Genomic DNA, 20,365 nt, shown 5'->3' on the forward strand with positions numbered 1-20,365 from the left:
CTCAACATTGTCCTGTAGATAAATCAGTGTCATCAGCGTAAACACGATCTTCTCCGAAATCAAGTTGTTCTCCACACAGACAATGTACGCACAACTAATGAACAAATTTATGGTAAGATTCAAAGATGGTAGCTCTCTCTAGCTAGAAGATAGTCCTGCAGGCTTAACAGAAATGGAGTGTAGCAGGTTCAAGTAGGTTAACCACGAGAACACACAAAGAACCACCACCCACGCAGAGCTTCTACACAGGGCTAGGAAAAACCCCTCAGACCTCCATTACTCAGATCAGTGCTCTCTATAAGGTTCAAGTAGTCGATGTTTCTGGGCCGAGGACTCGGACAGATTAGCTGTCAAACTGCTTCATCATGATCTTCCGGCTAGCTTCATAACCCAGGAACAGTGCACCGTTTGCAGGGAAGGTACAGACCATGGTGGGAGTGAGACCAGAGTAGAGCGCTCGCACACCTTCTGTGCGTGTGATGGCCATGAACGTTTTGAAGAATCCCGCCTGTTTACCCATGAGCACTGCTTTTTCCGACACACACAGACAGAGACGCATTCTTGTGACGAACACAAGCCGACTCCGCCCCCCTCGCGACAGACAGCGTCGCCTATTATTGCTGTCATAGACAAATAAGAAGCAACGTTTTAAGAATCGGCGCAAGACCCATTTTTATCCTCTTGCTTTTAATCATTCCATTTTATTTATTTTACTCTTATTTCTTATCTTGTACTGTGGTTTTATTTCTTGCCTCGTTTTATGTTTTTTGCCTAGGTCTGTGTTTTATTACTTTTAACTTATTTTATCTGTGTTGTTGAATTTTATTGTTTCCCTTGTTTTTAATGTAAAGCACTTCGAGCTGCATTTTATGTATGAAAGGTGATATACAAATAAAGTTTATTATTATTATAGCCGGATCTGACGAGACAGTGGGCAACTGCATCGACACAAAGCCGATGCTTAGATCGCTACACCACCGCGGACTTTATTCTGGTCTTAATAGTTTTTGTGTGTAATGCGACGTGCAAATTACCTCTCAGAAACAGCAGATGAGTATGGCCCCTCACTAAAAAAAGGGTCTTTTTCACAACGAATGTGGCAAATGCCATAAACGTGGAAAAAGTACACGTGGGAAGGCGGTGCGAATGAAGTTAGGTGTCAAACTAATAATTAGGTACAAAAACATTTTAGGTGCCAAAATAAGAATTCTCTGCAGATTACGGCAGTGCCACTGTATAGATTAGCCAGTACAGATCCACAATTCAGCGACGGAATTACGAAAAATTTGAGCATTATTGGGAACGTAAAACGACACTTGAGACCGGAAATACGTCTATGCCGGAAGGTGGCGGTGATGTCACAAAGTTCACCCGTCTTTGAAGCAAAGAGCACGTGAACACGTTTGAGTTAGCGCACGTTTGCGGAATTGTGACTAATTAGCTTGGCAGCCGACATATATACGGTCTCTATCTTCGACAACGTGCATGATTGTTGAATTTTTTTAGCCCTTCGTTCCGATCATGGCTTTTTCTCTGGTGAGTTAAACCGAGAACATAAATTTTAAACACATTAAATGACAGCTGGGAGCACATTACAATGGCCTATCCGCCGCGTGGCTGCCTTTTCGTGGTTCCTGTTAGTTTCGCAAAGCCGTGTCGAACGGGGTTGAGAGACATTTTTAACACAATAATTCTGTACTTTCAAAGTGTCTTTATGGGAAATATGACGTTTAAGTTTGGTCGTATTAGAGGAAAAAATTAGTGTTTTCATTGCTGCGTCACGTTTACAAGCTTCCTTTTGGTTGTGTCCACCAGAGAGATGACCCTCGAGTTCCAGATCGTTGGGATCTGGACTCTCCTGCCTTGTCCACTTGCAGCAATGCGGATATTTTCCGCCGTATGAACACCATGCTTGGCAATGCATTGGATTTCACCGGTGTCTGCACCACACCCAACATCAAGGGGAAGCGAGGCCCGCAGTGTGGTAAAACCGTAACCGTTTAAGAAAAAGCCCTAACCGATAAATGTAAAGGGTTTTGTTTTTTATATAAAGCGTGATAACGTCATCGTTCTCTGCTGCGTGACAAGCGCGATTGCAGCATGGGATGGCGGCTAGTAAAACTGCGAAGCCCCATGTGGGAGGTTGGATTAGAAAGCTTCTCAGCGGGATCTAATCGCACCGAAGGGCTTCGCGGAAGCGGTAAATTCTCAAAAAAAAAACCCGGCAAGTTTCTAACGCATACTCGTCCAAAGATATTCGATCTTTTGTAAATGGTGTAGCCTAGTTGTGTCATACGACATCGGCGACCTTAACAGCGGTGAATCTATGGCATAATAAGGCTACAGCGGCCTCTAGCGGCGTAGCACCGACATCGTTTTAAAATTCACAGAAATCCTGAAACGTGTACACGTTTAAACGGCAAACATTGCACCGTGTAAACATGTACAGATTTTAGTACACGTTCACATCCCTACACATGCAAGAAGGGCTTACCCTGTCGGTGAGGTCAAGGGTGTTGAGGGGAGAGAAACTGCTTTTTGCACTTTCTTAACCAGCATACATTCCTTACCCTCGTCATTATGATTCATGTGCCAGTAGCTGATTCATGCTGCACTGCTTGGTTTGCAGCATTGCAGCATTTGTAAGTTTTTGCCCCTCGAGCCATTTGCCAAGTTTTAAACATAGGTCCGCCTGGTGTCCTTTCCTTGGTAGAATTAATTCTTCTAAATTGTTGTGTCCATGCTTTCTCTGACTACTTCTAAATCCTGTAAAGCAATAAATTTTCTTACTTCTATTGAGATGGCAGATGTAAGTTATTAAGCCTATATGTCTGGTTTTGGCCAGCTTCTGACGTTCAATAAACCCAGACCCAGTGTGACATAACTTGTCCCCTTAAACTGATTTGGAATACAATGTGGAGTCAGTCTGGTAATGTAATCCAACATGAAACAAACTTTTAGTATGGTGTTTCCACCTCCCCCAATCCCGTTTGGCCTGTGGGAAGTTGCTGAATCAGGGCTGTAGCAAGCAATTGGAAGCTTTCCAGACCTGAAGAGGGATACGAAGAGCTGGCAGTGCGAATTGCTCTGTCCTCCAACATCTGATCAGTCAGCTACCCCTACTGTTAATTAGCTCTTATCTGCCAGTCTTAAAATAAGTATGTGAGACTAAAGAAAATTTGGGGGGGGGGGCAAAGCAAGTAATGCACCATTCATTTCAGTTCAAAGCCTCCATCCCTGTCTTAAACATTTACTAACCTCAGGTCCAGAGTACTTTTTCCAAGTCTGCTGAGTCATTCACTTGTCTCCCATGCTGCCTCCCTCTAAGCTTCTCTAGCTCTGTCGCTTCCCCCTCCCTCTAGCCTCTCCTCCAGCTCACTCGGGGAAACAAGGCTAGACATACTGTAAGCAGCCGTAACGGCAGCGGCTGTCTGTGGCTGACTCCGACGTGCTGTGCGTACCAGAGCATACTGCCAGCCAATTTCGCCGACAGGAATTTTTCATTGCACAGTTGTTGGGAGAGGAAATGGGGGAAGAGGGGGGTAGCTGATGTCATTAGCAGGGGTGTGTGAGTGCATCAGCAGCCATGTCACATGCTGCTAGGTGGGTCGATGATGCAGACGGAGATGCATGGCAGTCGCACCAGGCACAGTGGCAGCAGGTTAGATCCCCGTCAGCCAGGGAAAAGGTGGTAGAAGGAAGATGAGTCATTACAATGGGACATTTTGTTTACAGTAGGATTTTTTTTTTTTAATCTGAAGCCAATGTGCTAGTAAATCCAGTCTCTTCTCCCTGCCTTCATCTTTCTAGGTGAAAGCTGACTAACTACTGAGCTTATTGGCTGTCCTAACACTTCTCTCTCTTTCCATCCTCCCTCATCTCTGAACTGGACCTCAGAACGCAAAGACTCGGAGCTGGCTGCGGTGGGAAGCAGGATGCTCTTCCCCAGCTGCAGTGGCAGCAGCGGCATGTCAATCTCCCAGGAGATGTCGTCGTCCAGGGGCCTACAGGATGTCACCGACCTAGGCCTGGGCCTCCAGTCTCTAAGTTTGTCTGGTTGGGATCGCCCCTGGAGCATCCAGGATAATGATACACACATTACTACTTCCCAGACTCAAACTAGCTCACCCTCCAGTAAGTACTGTACAGTTTTCAAATTTGCATTTGCTAACATTATTGCAAAGGACGCACAGCAAAGCTATGAGGTTACCATGTTGTACTCCAGAGCACATAATGTCTCATAGGACTCAGATATTGGTTTGTGATGGTGGCTGTTAGCATAGGTGGTGTTCTTGTGCCCCTATATAAAAGGGCTGTATATTGGATTCTATTAAATGTTTTAGACATTAGCTTTTTGGTAAGTTATCTCTGCGGCATAGAAGTTATTTGAATTGTGACAGCTGGCTGTTCTCATCCCTAGTGTGTGTGGAGGGGTGAGCTGTCGCAAGGGAGGATGATGTGGCATTTTTGCTCTGCATCTCTAGCAATGTGGCAGGCTAAAACAATTGAGACATTATTGGTGGGTGTCTATGTCCAGCCATTATTTGTTTGATATGGAGACATGCTTATGTCCTTTTTAACTTTCAAATACTAAATAGCAAATGCCTGACTTCAGAACCTGTTGATCTGTATATATCAATCAATTGAATCTTGGTGTTCTTTAGTGCAATAACGATGTTTTCCAGGCTGATGGCATTATGCTGTAGTGCTCCAGACTTTGATTATACACTCTACCTGATTATACCATCTACCTTCGATGTATTTATGGTAAAGCATTACACTGGTCTGGGTGGTACCTCGTCAGTTTAACATTTCACACTTGCTTTGAAATGACAGTCTCTGGGAAGTATAATGGAGACGTTGGCAACTCATGATCACCACCCTGCCCTATTTTTCTCCTGACCCATTTGTGTTGCTCAGATATTGGGGCACATCCATAACATCTAGACATAACTTTTCATTAAGAATTCTAAACTAGGCCTGCTAAGTGGGCCACAGCTTCAAATGCTGCCTACAGCTGAACTATCCCCTAGTGCCTGCTGCTCAGTACATAGTTTGGTTGCAGGCTGGCCAGTATTTGCCACAGTTGCAAGCAGACAACTATTAAGGCTATTTGTATTGCTTTGGGCTTTGCAGGAAATTCTAGAAACTGCAGTTTCTTGGAGTAAAATAAGAGTAATAACTAGCCATTGTTGTAAACACCTTTTTTATAATGCAAATTAAATGTGTTTAAGTTGGAAATTTTGAAAATATTTTTGACTTTCTGGTTTGCTGTTGTAAGCTTTTAAGCGCAGTGCAACTCAGTCCAGTCTCTATTTTACTCTCACATTCTCTAACTTGGGAGTTGCAATGTGGCTTACCCAATCATGGGCAACTCAGCTTACGTGTTATTTTTAATGTCCCAAATGATTTCTTTAAACCTGTCAGTTCAGTATCTGTTTTTAGAATTGTTGCATGAAATGTTTGTCTTGAAAGCTTTTAATGATGTCAACATGGAGAGAATTAAGAGATGAAATTCTGTTTAATAATCTTTATTCATCACATTCACATGAAATTGATCTTAAATGGCAATGAGTCATTCAAAATATCTAGCAGTTCTGTCGATGCTGTCATTCCTTCCTCAGTGCGAGGGATATTGAACAGCCCTCTGGGTAACCTCCTGGGAAAACCCCCAGCTTACCTGCCTGAGCCCATGAGCACAACTGCTGACTTCCTGGAAAAGTTCCCTGTTATGGCACGCATGGCAAACCGACTAGACTCGCGCTCTTTCCTGGACTCGCGCTCCAGCAGTCCTGTGGACTCGGAGACCAGTGGCTTTAGTTCTGGCTCAGACCACATCTCTGACTTGCTGGTATGGTAGACATCCTATAATTACATTTTGTTTGGATCACTGGTGTTCAGTTGGGAGGTAGTGCTGGACAACTCCTTTTTTCTTTTTACATTTTAAATGATATTGCATTGGGATATTGTATCCTGATGCAAAATTGTCTTAAATTGAGAACAATGATGTAATGTCTACAATTTCTCAATGAGGTCTTAAAATATCTGAAACTAGTTTTAGTTTGATATAAGTTACATTGCTAAAAACATCAATGTACTGAACCTCAGATGGGTTCTTAAACGTGTTTTTTAGGGATGCACAATATTGGCTTTTTGCCTCAGATATGCCAATATTGTCAAACTCATTTTTGCCAATACTAATAAATGCACCCCCCCACCTAATTGCAGAGAACATCAAGTCTCTCCTGTAGTGGACTGAGCTGAAGCTACTAAACTGACCACGAAAGCTGCGCAGGCGTCACGCTGTTGAACTCTTTACGCGGCTTTTTTTTTCTCTACGCGCAGCTATGCAGCTTCTATGCAGCCCTCCGACAGACGAGTACAATCTATTTAACACTAGAACGACCAGGATTTCACTCCTACCTAAAACAACCATGGGCCATCAAAATGACCGCCAGTTTTTAAACTCCATGTTCTGTCAAGATAAATACCCAATTGAGATATTAATGCATTGCATATGTTACTATGCCTGTTAGGAAACAATTGACACCAAAATTAACATTTTAACAACTTTAATACTATTTTTAAACTTCGAGACTTGGTCGAACTTGAATATCTAAATTGGAAAATGTGAAAATATTACTTGAAAAACAAAACGGAAAACACATATTGCTAATCTAGCAAACTTAACAAGGCCTATAAAACGTAAAATGTAATAAAAGAACTGAAAGTGACCATTGAAACGGTCCCAAACAACAACCGGAACTTGAACTACTAGAATGACCATGGGCGGTCAAAATGACCGCCAGGGTTTTTAAACTCAGTATTCTGTCAAGATAAATACCCAGTTGAGATATTAATGCATTGCACATGTTGGTATGTCTGTAAGAGACGACTGACACCAAAATTAACATTTTAACAGCTTGAATACGATTTTTCAAACAATTTGAAATGGCTGCTGTCCAATGCCTGTAAATGCTGCAATGCTGCGGTGGTAGTCATGGTGTGTCTGAAACAGTGTCTGTAACCAGGCATGTTGGTAATAATCAGAAATCAAGTTTATACTATTACTCTGAACTGGAGAACGCTAGTGTGTTTCTAGGACACAGCAATGAACTTCACAAAGGAAACGCGACCAACACACGTCACAAATAGTGACATGATGCACAAATTGCTCAAGGTCATTTTAGGTAGCTCTTGTAACTTTTTTGTGCAATTGCTCTAAAACCCATTTTAATCCAAATATATGCAATGTTAGGAGCATTCAGGGAGTGGCAGCCCCCCCCCCCCCCCCAAAGTTATTAAAATTTGAAAATCCAAAACAATCAAAATGACCACCTTGGTCATTCTAGTGTTGAATGAATGAATGATTTGTTTCGGTCATGCATTTGTGTTCATATGTGGGGGATGGGGGGTGAGGGGGAGACGCAGTCATTGTACATATTTGCATCAGTCCATTTCACATAACAAAACTGAAATCAATGACCGAAAAAGGAATAGGTTGAAGCCCAAGGCTTATTGTTGCCTGTCCTATGCCTGATTAAAGTAAATGCATCATTGGGCCAGAGGCAATGCAATCTTGTGGAGGTTTTTTTCATTGCACATTGAAATACTAAATCAAATCAATTTGTATCTTGGTCAGTGGTTCATGTTACATGTGCATAATCAAAGCATCATCATATTGGCATTTCAGGCTGATGCTGATATTCTAAAGCCTTTATCGGCCGATACGATGACATGCCGATATTGTGCATCCCTAGTTTTTTTTTTTTTTTGCTGGGATAGGCTCTAGCATCCCTGCGACCCTGAGCGCAGGATAAGCAGTTTGGATAATGGATGGATTTTTTTTTTTTTTGCATATTATGAAAAATCGCCTATAATTGTCACGTTTTCAATATCGCCCAGCACCAATCAAAGGCAGATTTTGTCAGAAGGTAAATCCTGTAAGAAATTTTCAATTTTATTTTTATGAGAAATTGGGGCTAATACATGGCTCATAATTTTCCAACCTGTATCATTTTGAATACACTACATCCATAAATTATAGTTGGTTAATCCTTCATGCTTTTATTAACATATTTCTCTGGGCTGTTGTTTCCCCAGTCAACCCTGAGGATCTCCCCTCCCCTGCCTTACATAATGTCCAACATACAGAAGGAGCCACTGCGACTTCAGTCTCGCCTGGACAACCACGACAGCAACTCTCCTCTGACCCCACCACCCAGCGCCAGCCCTGCCTCCTCAGCCATTTCCCGTCGCTGGCCTGCTAGCTCCCTGTGGCCTGGTCTGGACTTGCTTGACCAGCCTGATGATACCTTTAGCATAGAGAGGGAGGCCCGCCTGCATAGACAGGCTGCTTGTAAGTAAGGAAGAAACATGGGTAACAGTGACCGTACCGTTATAAGGTCTCATTGTTTTCACAAAACCCTTTTTCTTTCTTTTTTTTACATTTGCTTTTGGTTGGGGGTGGGGAATTAATTACCTGGTCTTTGCTGCTCAGAATTGGAATAGTTTGCATAGTTTTTCCACATTAAGAATTTGGCACAGCAGTTTGTTCACATGGCAGTCAATTGTTGATATTTGACATCACCTGGCAGACCTGGATAAAAGCGACTAACTTGAATCCCCTGGTTCCTTCAGCTGTGAATGATGCCACATTTACCTGGAGAGGGGAGCTGCCACAAAGAAACAACAAGAATCCTCTGTACTCCTGCAAGGTCTTTCTTGGAGGAGTGCCCTGGGACATCACTGAGGGTAGTACCAGGGTTGCCCATTATAATCCTGCACTGCCAGACACTTACTTTTGAGGCATTCTTTCAAGACTCTCCATGTCTTTGTTTAAAACAGTGGAGGGGACTCAAAATTAACTTGAAGTGGTGAATAAATGCTCACTCATAAGGTCCCCTGCCCCCAATGACATGTCAATGTACCTTTTGCTGTATTTCAGCTGGCCTGATCAGCACATTCAGTGGCTATGGCCCTCTAAGTGTGGAGTGGCCGGGTAAGGATGGCAAGCACCCTCGTTGCCCTCCTAAAGGTAATATACCCAAAGGTAACAACAGACTGGTAGGCTATATATTTCTTTTCCTACTTCTAAGGTTGCACTGTGGTGAGCACACAGCATGATGGTGAGTTTGGGAAACAAACCACTTCGGCCGGGTCACAAAAGGTTAAAACACCACTTATACTTTATACAATTAAAGTCATGTCTGTGGTTAGTTTGCTGAGTATACAGTGGCGCTTGAAAGTTTGTGAACCCTTTAGAATTTTCTATATTTCTGCATAAATATGACCTACAACATCAAATTTTCACACAAGTCCTAAAAGTAGATAAACACAGCCCAATTAAGCAAATGAGAAAATATTATACTTGGTCATTTATTTGTTGAGGAAAATAATCCAATATTACATAATCTGTGAGTGGCAAATGTATATGAACCTTTGTTTTCATTATCTGGTGTGACCCCTCCCCCTTGTGCAGCAATAACTGCAACTAAATGTTTCTGGTAACTGTTGGTCAGTCCTGCACATCGGCTTGGAGGAATTTTAGCCCATTCCTCCGTACAGAACAGCTTCAACTCTGGGATGTTGGTGGGTTTCCTCACACGAACTGCTCGCTTCAGGTCCTTCCGCAACATTTCGATTGGATTAAGGTCAGGACTTTGACTTGGCCATTCCAAAACATTAACTATTTTTCTTTAACTATTCTTTGGTAGAACGACTTGTGTGCTTAGGGTCGTTGTCTTGCTGCATGACCCACGTTCTCTTGAGATTCAGTTCATAGACAGATGTCCTGACATTTTCCTTAAGAATTCGCTGGTATAATTCAGAATTCATTGTTCCATCAATGATGGCAAGCCGTCCTGGCCCAGATGCAGCAAAACAGGCCCAAACCATGATACTACCACCACCATGTTTCACAGATGGGATAAGGTTCTTATGCTGGAACACAATGTTTTCCTTTCTCCAAACATAACGCTTCTCATTTAAACCAAAAAGTTCTATTTTGGTCTCATCTGTCCACAAAACATTTTTCTAATAGCCTTCTGTCTTGTCCACGTGATCTTTAGCAAACTGCAAATGGGCAGCAATGTTGTTTTTGGAGAGCAGTGGCTTTCTCCTTGCAACCCTGCCATGCACACCATTGTTGTTCAGTGTTCTCCTGATGGTGGACTCGTGAACATTAGCCAATGTGAGAGAGGCCTTTAGTTGCTTAGAAGTTACCCAGGGTCATCCAAAGGAATTGAATCAAGTGCAACTGGACTTGGTATATATCCGTGAAAACGTTTTGCCTCTCATCCAAGAGGCTTCATCAGTTCGTGCCTTTCTGACTAGACCAAGCTAGTCTGACTGGCTGGTGATGAAACTCGGATATTTATTCTCTTTGGAGTCGTTATCAGAGCTATTGATGTCCGTGGCTCTTTGTGTTCCGATGTTTAGCAACGCCCGTCGTTATCAAAGCTATTGATGTGCATGGCTCTTTATGATCCGATGTTAAGCAGCGTAACTTCGTTAGTGCTCCATTCAGTGGTCATGAGCCATTGGAGCCGTTAGTGACCGACTTGTTCTTGGAGGCTAAGCTTCTTGAGGCTCCTGGATAGAGATGAAAGGACGGCATTGTAGGTGGGAGATAGGTGGTGTCGCAGACGACCTCCTCTGTTGAGGGATGGCTTTTCCAGTTTCGCATAGATGGCTTCCTTCACCCCTCTTTCAAACCATCTATCTTCCCTGTCCAAAATGTGTACGTTGCTGTCCTCGAAGGAGTGTGTCTTCTCCTTTAGGTGTAGATAAACTGCTGAGTCTTGTCCTGAGGAGTTTGGCCTTCTGTGTTGGGCCATCCGTTTGTGTAGTGGTAATTTGGTTTCTCCTATGTATAGGTCAGTGCAATCCTCATTGCATTGTACAGCATACACCAGATTGCTTTTTTGGGTGTGTGGTACACGGTCTTTCGGCTCAACCAGTCTTTGTCGGAGTGTGTTGCTGGGTTTGAAGTATACCGGGTTGCGGTGTTTGTTAAAAATGCTCCCGAGTTTCTTTGAGACCCCAGAAGCATACGGGATGACTATGTTGTTCCTTTTCTCCTCGTCGCTCACCCGGCTGGTCTTTTTGGAATGTGTTGCAGTTTTCACAAAGGTCCAACTGGGGTAGCCGCAGGTTTTTAAAGCTCCCCTCAGGTGTTTGTGTTCTTCCCTGAGTGCTGCTGGGCACATTGTCAGCTCTGTGTTGCAGAGTTCTGATGACGCTCAATTTGTGTTCCAGAGGGTGGTGTCTTGGATGAGAGGTGAAACGTCTTCATGGATATATACCAAGTCCAGTTGCACTTGATTCAATTCCTTTGGATAACCATGACCTGGATGAATGAGAACATTCACAGACATGTTACCCAGGGTCCCTTTGTGACCTGGCTGACTATTACATGCCTTGCTCTTGGAGTGATCTTTGATGGTCGACCACTCCTGGGGAGGGTAACAATGGTCTTGAATTTCCTCCATTTGAAAACAATTTCACCTTCAAATTAACTGCTAGTCCAAGAGGTTCACATACTTTTGCCACTGACAGATATGTAATATTGGATAACTTTCCTCAATAAATCAATGACCAATCATAATATTTTTGTCATTTGTTTAACTGGGTTCTCTTTATCTACTTTTAAGACTTGTGAAAATCTGATTATGTTTTAGGTCATATTTATACAGAAATATGGAAAATTCTAGAGTTCACAAATTTTCAAGCATCACTGTACCTGTAGCTTACCTTTAAATATTTGATTGGTAAATTACTTGTCTATAAATGACTGGAAGGTATTAATTCATTTTGCTTTCACAATTTCTGAATGTTGCACACTTGAATATTCTTGAGAACATTACATTTTTGCACATCTGAAAGTAGTCCTGCTTTTATTCCAGGCTATGTTTACCTGGTATTTGAAAATGAGAAGTCTGTGCGAGGGCTGCTCCATGCCTGCGCTCAAGACCTACTGCAACCTGAGGACACTAGGGAGTACTACTTGAAGATGTCCAGCCGCAGGATGCGATGCAAAGATGTGAGTGGCAACTAGATGTACAAATGTAGATGTGGCTTGATGCATGCATAACTTTTATAGAATTCTTTACAGTATGGCTACGCTTATATTGCAATATTGACTGCACTTAACATTTCTGATTGAAATTTGGCTTCTCTTGCATTTGCACCATTGTTTAGCCATGTCAATTAATAGCGGGGAATTTCCCATTTTCTTTTTTGTCTTCCAGCTGAATTAAATGGCATTGAAAGGGCAGCATGAGATGAAAAACAGTTAAATTCCATCTGCTAACCCTTATGCCTTTTCTAATATCTCATCCTTTTGTATTTTAGGTGCAGGTTATCCCCTGGGTGATCTCTGATAGTAACTATGTGCGCTGCCCCTCTCAGCGTCTGGACCCCAGCAAAACTGTCTTTGTGGGTGCGCTGCATGGCATGCTAAATGCTGAGGCCCTGGCAAATGTCATGAATGACTTATTTGGAGGGGTCATGTATGCTGGCATTGACACGGACAAGCACAAGTATCCCATTGGTGAGATATTTCTCAAATGAGTGGGAGCTCTATGGTAGAATTTTAGTTCTGCTTTTAATGCTATGAAACTGAAGCCACAGCTGTTATGTATCATGAACAGCCTTGTTTTGAAAATGCCAGCTACGGCAGACATAACTTTATCAATGGAGTGGGATCTGAGTAGCCTCGCACAGCAAGCCTAAATCTCATCAACTCTGGGTTTTATTTCACTATGATATATTGGTCTGGAAAGGGCTCATTTGTCCAGATCCCAGCTGGACAAATGAGCCAACTGTGGGGAGGGCTTAGATTATAATCAGTGAACGGCATTGTATTGAGGAAAACGAGAACAATGGTGGCGCTCTTCACTTGTAATCATCTTAACCCTCCCTATAGTTTGCTTATCGGCCTGATTCAAAACTGATAACTGCTTTTCCAGAACTATGTCCAGAGCAAAATTGGGCTCGAGTTATAGGGGTGATTGTATGAGGCTAGGACTTGAGTATCCCCCATTTTAAATAAATTTGCCTACAGGCTCTGGACGTGTCACCTTCAACAATCAGCGCAGTTACCTGAAGGCGGTGTGTGCTGCATTTGTAGAGATCAAGACCCCCAAGTTTACAAAGAAGGTAAAGGTGCTTTTTATGTGTGTGTGTGTGTGTTAGTCTCTCTGCAAGTGTGGGGTGACTTATCTTTTGTGTGTGTGTTTTGTTTTTTAAACTATTTGAGGAATGAACATGGGCCAGCTTCACTGCTATAGTTGTGGTCACTTTAGAAATTGTAACCTGGCTGTTCTCCCGCAGGTTCAGATTGACCCATACCTGGAAGATGCTCTATGCCAAGTTTGCAATCGCCAAGCTGGGCCTTTCTTCTGCAGAGACCAGGTGAGGAGTATTTTATTCAATGGATTTCTTGGTTGAGAAGACATTTCATGCCATGGCCTCAGAGGTTTCAATAATCCTGTCTGGTATTTAACGTGGTTCATTAAAAGTGAGTCACCGAATAACTTCTGTTTGAACTGGATTGTCTTGGTGCTTTACCAACTTCAGAAATGTTATCTTTTGTGTAAACCAAAACTGCTTGTGTCTAGGCATGCTTCAAGTACTTTTGCCGTTCCTGCTGGCACTGGCAACACTCCATGGAGGTCTTCATTACCCACCGGCCCCTTATGCGCAACCAGAAGAACAGGGATTCCAGCTAGAGCTGATGGGCCTGAGTAACCGGAGAAGGGCCAAGAGTAATGGCCCCACACTAAAGGGTGAGGTTGCCCGCCGAGCAGAGCACGAGTGCCAGACAGCCTTCACACTGAGGCACCATGGCACTCCCACCAGGCACTGGGGAATAACTAGAAAATGTTCACTATTGCACTTGCTACATTTTTGCTGTTTACTTGTTCAGTGGCACTATGCACAGTGACCTTGTTAGGTTAGACAAGGGGTCCCTCGCACTTATGCAGTTTCCCAGACTTGTGGCCAGACAGATGGGAGTCAGCCCAGGGTTTAGAAATAGATAACTTTTTGTTGTTGTTGCATATTAAAGAAATCACGCAAGTTTCATTGGCAAATGCCATACAGTGCCTTTACATTTTTTTTCCCCTTCATTCCAGTTGGCATGTTAATTTTTTTTCCTGTGCAAGCCAACGGTTTTTGTTTTTTTTTTTAATTTGGAAGATAACAAATAGGCTTCATTTAATCGGTCGCATTTCAGACATTTTTACGCAGTTTTTTACTAACTTGTACACAAACGGTTTTAAGTCACAACATAAATTTTGAACAGAATTCTGCCAAGTGGCTTTTTAATTATTTTTCTCCCCCTCCCCCGTTTTGCTACTCGGCCACAATGCAATTCTCTGTGGCTGTTGGTGTTTCCTTTGCCATCACATAGTTCTCCTGAATTGGCACAAAATGTTATGACTTTGCTTGCCCTTGTTGGTTCAGTTCATTTTGCCTTGTTGATCCAGTGTATAAGTGTTAACATTACTGGATGTGGCATTGATCTAGTATAAAGTGTAACAACATTACTGGACATGGCTTTAATACACCCCCCTCCCCCCCCCAAAAAAAATTTTTTTGGATCTTATCAAGACTGAACATGACATTGTGATTGTAAATAGTTTGAGTGTTGCACTTTTTAATTTGCACTTGAGGGGTCGCAGTGGTTTTTAATCACTTTTTGTACATCAGCAGAGGGACGGGTATCGTCTCGGGCACGTGCCCTGATTCCAACAGCTGCTTGTTTTCTGTTGATTGTAAGAACTTCCCACTGTACTAGAGCTTGAGTAGACCCCTACCCCCGGCTCTTGCCCTGTCCCCATGCCTTCCTGTTCCGTTGGACAGATGTATAAGCTGTGTGCCAAAGACAGTGTCATGACGTTAACCAGTTTGTCTTGCTGAGCCTGTTGTCTAGCCCAGCTGCTTTTTAGAGTTTTCTAAGTCTACCTCATTGTGGTCTGCCATGTTTGCTGCTACGTACAGATGGAGTATGTTCAGATTGGGCACAATAAAGGTGTTGAAGCATTATTTATTGTATCTGGTCTCTTCATTTGAACATGCAAGCTGCATTTAGGTTTTTTTTAAAGGATTAACATTTAGTTGCTTAACAGGACTTGCTGTGTTGGGATCCTTGTTAATCACGGGTAAACCAAATGTCTGCATGCCAGAACTGTTCAATTATTGATGTAGCGGTATAAGAACTAATGACTGCAAATTAGGTACTAGGAGCATCTTCCCTGCTTTTTTTGCTTTTTAACCTTGGAGGGCTGAGCAATGAGGTGCCCTGGGGAACGTAATGCATGTATACACTGAGCCAAAACCTTATGACCACGCGGTGGCAGCAAGCCAAGTAGGGCACTCCAGACATGTGTATGCAGTGTAACGCAAAGCACTTGTCCAACAAGAACGAGTCAACATTTGCTTGGTTTGCCTGTGAATAACATGACATTTTTGCATTTGAGAGTTTTAAATGGTGTATTGACAATTTTTCCAACATGTCCTAGTTTGACCATTATACTCGATACCCTGGTGTATGGTTTGAGATCTCAGGTCATGTTTTGTCTTTCTGATGCCGACATTGCAATGTGTCTGCACTGAATAACCAATTTAAAATTGTCAGTCAATACCATTTTCAAATGGTGACTGTTTGATAGTGTTCATTTCCTACTCTTCTAAAATATATGCAACTACAAATTCTTAGTAAGGGATGAAATTTTTCATTTAAGTAGCATAAACATACCAGATGTGGCCCAGTTGTTTGAAGCACTATGCTTGTGAAGACATTTTGTGAACCTTCTAAGAAAAAAAGATATCCCTGATAACTTTTCTTTATTGAAAGAGAGATGGGTACATATTTCTAGACTCCTCTTGGTGTTTTGAAGTTCATTCCAATAGTTGGCTGGGTGACTTGAAGATTGGAAAGGCCACCAAAGTCCTAAGGGAAAAAAGTTACATTTATCAATGTTTTATAATGACAGTAGTTGATAATGTGTCCTTGTTCATGGATTTGGGAAGGTGAAGTAGGACAGTGGATGCTAGTCAGTTGTGACTACTATTATAGGCAGGCTCCAAGTGTGACTAACCATAATGGCCAAACTGCTAATAAATCTCTCAACAGATTACATCACATTTTCATAACATCTGGATGGAATTTTTTTTTTTTTTTAATAAGGACCATATTAAGCATGTTGAGACTTGACAGTCCTCTCTGCCCCTGTACAGACAGCAGTGGGATCCAGTCATGTGCCATGGAAGACCACATGTATATGGGTTTTAATTCCAAAATGACACTAGCTGATTTCACCAACTTGTACCTTTACTGTATGATTGTGGGGGGAATAAAATCCTGATGCATCCCCTTTTCAAACTGAGTTGAGACTACTGTTATATTGTGTGAACAGAGATGATATGAGCTGCATCAGCGAGCCGACCAAGGCTACGCAATCCTAGGGACATTCAATGTGTCTCAAAAAGAGACAACATGGGTTGGTAATTCTCTAAAGCAGCGGGGCTCGGACATGACCAACTCGGAAGACAATTTTTTTTTTTTCTTGGAAAGAGCCACATTACAAAAATATGCCTCCTCGCCCAACCTTCGTAGGGTCGTAGGTTGCTCTTATTGGGAAATTGGATTATTGATGTTACTGCTGGAAACTGACTCATGCTTTGATGGACTGCACCAACTATCACACAGAGCGCAGCCTCATGCAAGCAGAGCTTTCAGAAATTGAAGTTAACAGGTCATTCAGTGAAATCAATACTCAGCACGTGAACTTTGTGAAACAAAAAGAATTCAATTTTCTCCATGGCACTGGACTCTACGCAAGGATTTAGCTCATTCAATGGAGTTCTACAAGTGACCTGTGGAGGGCAGCAGTATGCCTTTCCTATGTCTAGTCTGCCCCAAATTCATCAGAAGGTTACTGCTGCCAGTGTCTCAGACAATATCTGGTTAAAAACCAATGGAAAATGCAAAATCGGAGATTTAAAAGACTCGCCATATAGTCATCAAAGAGCCGCATACAGCTCACAAGTCGCAGTCTGAGTACCTCTGTTGTAAAGTGAGCCTGGTGTCCAGAAACATCCAAGTCATTTTTAATGAAACTGCTTGCACTCAGGTATTTTAGACTAGCGGATGACTTTGATCGCCTGACAAAAACACACGCACACAAAATGAGCAGTGTGATCTTTCTGTTAATCACAATTTCTAGGATATTGTCACCAGGACCCTCTACCTCATCAGGATGGCATTGTAGCGAAAATTATCCTCATATCCGATCCCTGCCACATACATGATCATGACACTGCGAGGACTTTGTCAGAGCCTGACTCAGAAAAACCTCACTGCGACAACACTAATGCCCCTTTTCCACTACATGGTACCGGCTCAACTCGACTCGCAGAGTGTCGTTTTCCATTACTGTAACAGTACCCTCAGTGTAGCTGGTCTGCATTGATTTTGGTACCCGCTCCAGTTTTTTTGGAACCTTGACAAAGGTGGTACCAGAAAAGTGGTAACAGTTACCAAAATGGCAGTACTTTCCGGTAATGGAAAACGAAAAAGTTGAGTTGAGCCGAGCCAGTACCATGTAGTCGAAAAGGGGCATAAGATGGCCAAAACTGCAGAATTGCAGTGTGTGTGTGGGGGTGGGGGGGGGCTTAGGAAAATCAGCTGGTGTAGTGTTGGATTGGAATGAAAACCCATGTGCACATGATTCCCCACGGCACATGACTGAGTACCACTATTTTAAAGACAAAACGAGAATAAATTCATTTTGTTTACAACTGCGCGCAGATCAAAAGTGTGTTTATTTTAGACTGAATAAGCTCAGTCTAAAATAAACACACTTTTGATCCATCCAGGAAGTTACAAGGCTCCATGGAAAAGCAGTCGCAGAGAGCGCCATCTGAAAAAGTCCTTTACTCACCAGCATTTTCAACATCTCCTTGGTATCTGGATCAACCTCAATGAGCTCCTGGTCCAGTGCAGAAACCTAGTAAAACAAGATCCAGAATAAGGTTGAAGAACTTGAACTCAAGTCCGTTCTGCAGCATCTCTTTTAAGTGCTTTACTTCCTTTCAGACATGTATGAATTCTTTTGAGAACATAGACGGCAGTGGCTCAGAGGTAGAGCAGGTTATATTAATGGGAGGGTTGCGGGTTCAATCCTTGGCTCCTCCTTACAAAAAAAGATCAGTGTCCTTGGGCAAGACACCTAACCTCTTATTTCTCCTGATGAGCTGGTTGTTACCTTGCATAATTGACACCGCCATCGGTGTGTGTGCGTGGGTGAATATGAGGCATTCGTTGATTGTAAAGCACTTTGAATGGCTATGCAGCTAGAAAAGTGCTATATAAATGCAAACCATTTAACATAAAGCAAGCAAAAGCTGTCAATTCATAAACTACTCAATAGCCACACCAGTTACTTTTGAACATTATGCTACAGCTAGAAAAAATACGTAATTTCAAATGCCCTTTCCCCCCAAACTACTATACCCCCACATCATATACTGAGTGCGTCCTGAGAAAAGCTATATGCTAACATAACTGATGCTATTTTCAAACTGGATACTACGGCAATAATAGTTTGATCAGCACAGGAGCTACATATAAAGCTATGAAGCCTGGCTTTGGACATCTGTCCAACGTCTGTCCACTTTAACACGGCAGCTTGCGCTTTCCTGCTGAGGGAATAGCTTCTGAATAGTAACACAAATGCCTACATATAACTGCAATGGGGGAAAAAGTTTAGATGTTTTTAGGTGTATCCTAAGACTTTTCCCATGCATTTGGCAGGAAGAGAAGCACTCCTACTTCAAAAGATTAATGTGCAACAGATGTACTGCCTATTGAAACGATATCATTTAGATGTGGGGTTGAGAAAGGCAGAAAAGGATTTTTCCTAGAGAGCCTACACACCTCTGGGACATAGTTGTCTCTCCTCTCCCTCTCCTCCTCTTGCAGCTTGATGGAGATGCCTCGGACTGGACCTCTCTGGATGCGTTTCATCAGATGAGTTACATATCTAGGAAGACAAGATTTAAGCAAAAACTAATCAAATTGAAAAGACAACTGTCAACCCAGAGAGAGACAGTAATCTAGACAAAGACTCACACAGTAAGATTTGTTACTAAATGGCTTAGTCATCAATCTCAAACTCTATTTGGATAAAAAACTGAAAGAGGGGCCTTGGTTTTTAGTACTGTTCTTGTCCTCTGATGTATAGCTATAAATATTGTTGCTACACATCAGAAAAGCTCATTCAAACAAGAGAATACGTGCCACTTGTAGTGGCAGAGTATGTTATGGAAGATTCTACCCCAAGTGTGGACTCTTACCCAACAATAAAATCTCTGCAAACTACTAAGTAGTATATTGTTCACTCTTCTCCATCTTTCCATGGTCATCCAGTACTCTTTAATGCCACCATATAATGCACGTTAACCATAAAATCACCTTAATTTTAACATGCTGAGTCAATTTCACTATAGTTTGTCTGGTCATTTGAAGATAGTCCCTTTTGTCCAAGAGAAAGTGTTGTATTTTCTTATTCCCCTTGCTTACTTATATATATACTTTATTACAGTGATTCCCAAAAGTGTGGGCTGTGTCGGTACTGTGGTTGGGCCGCGAGAGGTCATTTACATTAAATAGTTTTTAATTTTCAATTTTTAAATTAAGTTTGAAATTACCATGAAATATTTGATATATATATATATATATATATATATATATATATATATATATATATATACACTACCGTTCAAAAGTTTGGGATCACCCAAACAATTTTGTGTTTTCCATGAAAAGTCACACTTATTCACCACCATATGTTGTGAAATGAATAGAAAATAGAGTCAAGACATTGACAAGGTTAGAAATAATGATTTGTATTTGAAATAAGATTTTTTTTACATCAAACTTTGCTTTCGTCAAAGAATCCTCCATTTGCAGCAATTACAGCATTGCAGACCTTTGGCATTCTAGCTGTTAATTTGTTGAGGTAATCTGGAGAAATTGCACCCCACGCTTCCAGAAGCAGCTCCCACAAGTTGGATTGGTTGGATGGGCACTTCTTGCGTACCATACGGTCAAGCTGCTCCCACAACAGCTCAATGGGGTTCAGATCTGGTGACTGCGCTGGCCACTCCATTACCGATAGAATACCAGCTGCCTGCTTCTGCTCTAAATAGTTCTTGCACAATTTGGAGGTGTGTTTAGGGTCATTGTCCTGTTGTAGGATGAAATTGGCTCCAATCAAGCGCTGTCCACTGGGTATGGCATGGCGTTGCAAAATGGAGTGATAGCCTTCCTTATTCAGAATCCCTTTTACCCTGT

At 42.2% G+C, this 20,365-nt stretch overlaps 2 protein-coding genes across 5 annotated transcripts in view; one reads left to right on the forward strand and one right to left on the reverse strand.

Annotated features, from left to right (window-relative positions):
* The first annotated feature begins 1,521 nt into the window (after positions 1-1,521).
* cpeb1b (cytoplasmic polyadenylation element binding protein 1b) lies at positions 1,522-15,683 on the forward strand. Of its 4 annotated transcripts, none has more exons than XM_056278130.1 (12): positions 1,522-1,536; positions 1,816-1,984; positions 3,898-4,134; positions 5,625-5,851; positions 8,104-8,359; positions 8,641-8,754; positions 8,948-9,052; positions 11,907-12,043; positions 12,355-12,553; positions 13,067-13,161; positions 13,336-13,416; positions 13,623-15,683. In XM_056278130.1, the coding sequence occupies exons 1-12, from the start codon at positions 1,522-1,524 to the stop codon at positions 13,731-13,733; spliced, it is 1,746 nt and encodes a 581-aa protein (XP_056134105.1). In that variant the 3' UTR covers positions 13,734-15,683. The 4 variants fall into 4 exon arrangements, with proteins under 4 accessions (XP_056134105.1, XP_056134106.1, XP_056134108.1 ...); XM_056278131.1 differs by having other exon boundaries at positions 3,907-4,134; XM_056278133.1 differs by lacking the exon at positions 1,522-1,536 and having other exon boundaries at positions 1,885-1,984; positions 8,948-9,037.
* A 152-nt stretch (positions 15,684-15,835) lies between these two features.
* LOC130111098 (40S ribosomal protein S17-like) overlaps positions 15,836-20,365 on the reverse strand; it is a 13,694-nt gene continuing 9,164 nt past the window's right edge. The window contains exons 3-5 of the mRNA XM_056278134.1: positions 18,947-19,052; positions 17,952-18,017; positions 15,836-15,958 (exon numbers count right to left, since the gene is read on the reverse strand). Of these exons, the coding sequence (XP_056134109.1) occupies positions 15,881-15,958; positions 17,952-18,017; positions 18,947-19,052 (250 nt within the window). The 3' untranslated portion in view covers positions 15,836-15,880. The remainder of the gene's footprint in view (positions 15,959-17,951; positions 18,018-18,946; positions 19,053-20,365) is intronic.

Source organism: Lampris incognitus, chromosome 4 (genome assembly GCF_029633865.1).
Source record: "Lampris incognitus isolate fLamInc1 chromosome 4, fLamInc1.hap2, whole genome shotgun sequence".
Lineage (NCBI taxonomy): Eukaryota > Metazoa > Chordata > Actinopteri > Lampriformes > Lampridae > Lampris > Lampris incognitus.

What these genes read in the sequence shown, in the direction of transcription:
- cpeb1b (XM_056278130.1), top strand. An exon ending in GAAGCGAGGCCCGCAGTGTG is followed by an intron (nt 1,985 to 3,897) that starts GTAAAACCGTAA and finishes ACTGGACCTCAG; the next exon opens with AACGCAAAGACTCGGAGCTG. An exon ending in TCAAACTAGCTCACCCTCCA is followed by an intron (nt 4,135 to 5,624) that starts GTAAGTACTGTA and finishes TTCCTTCCTCAG; the next exon opens with TGCGAGGGATATTGAACAGC.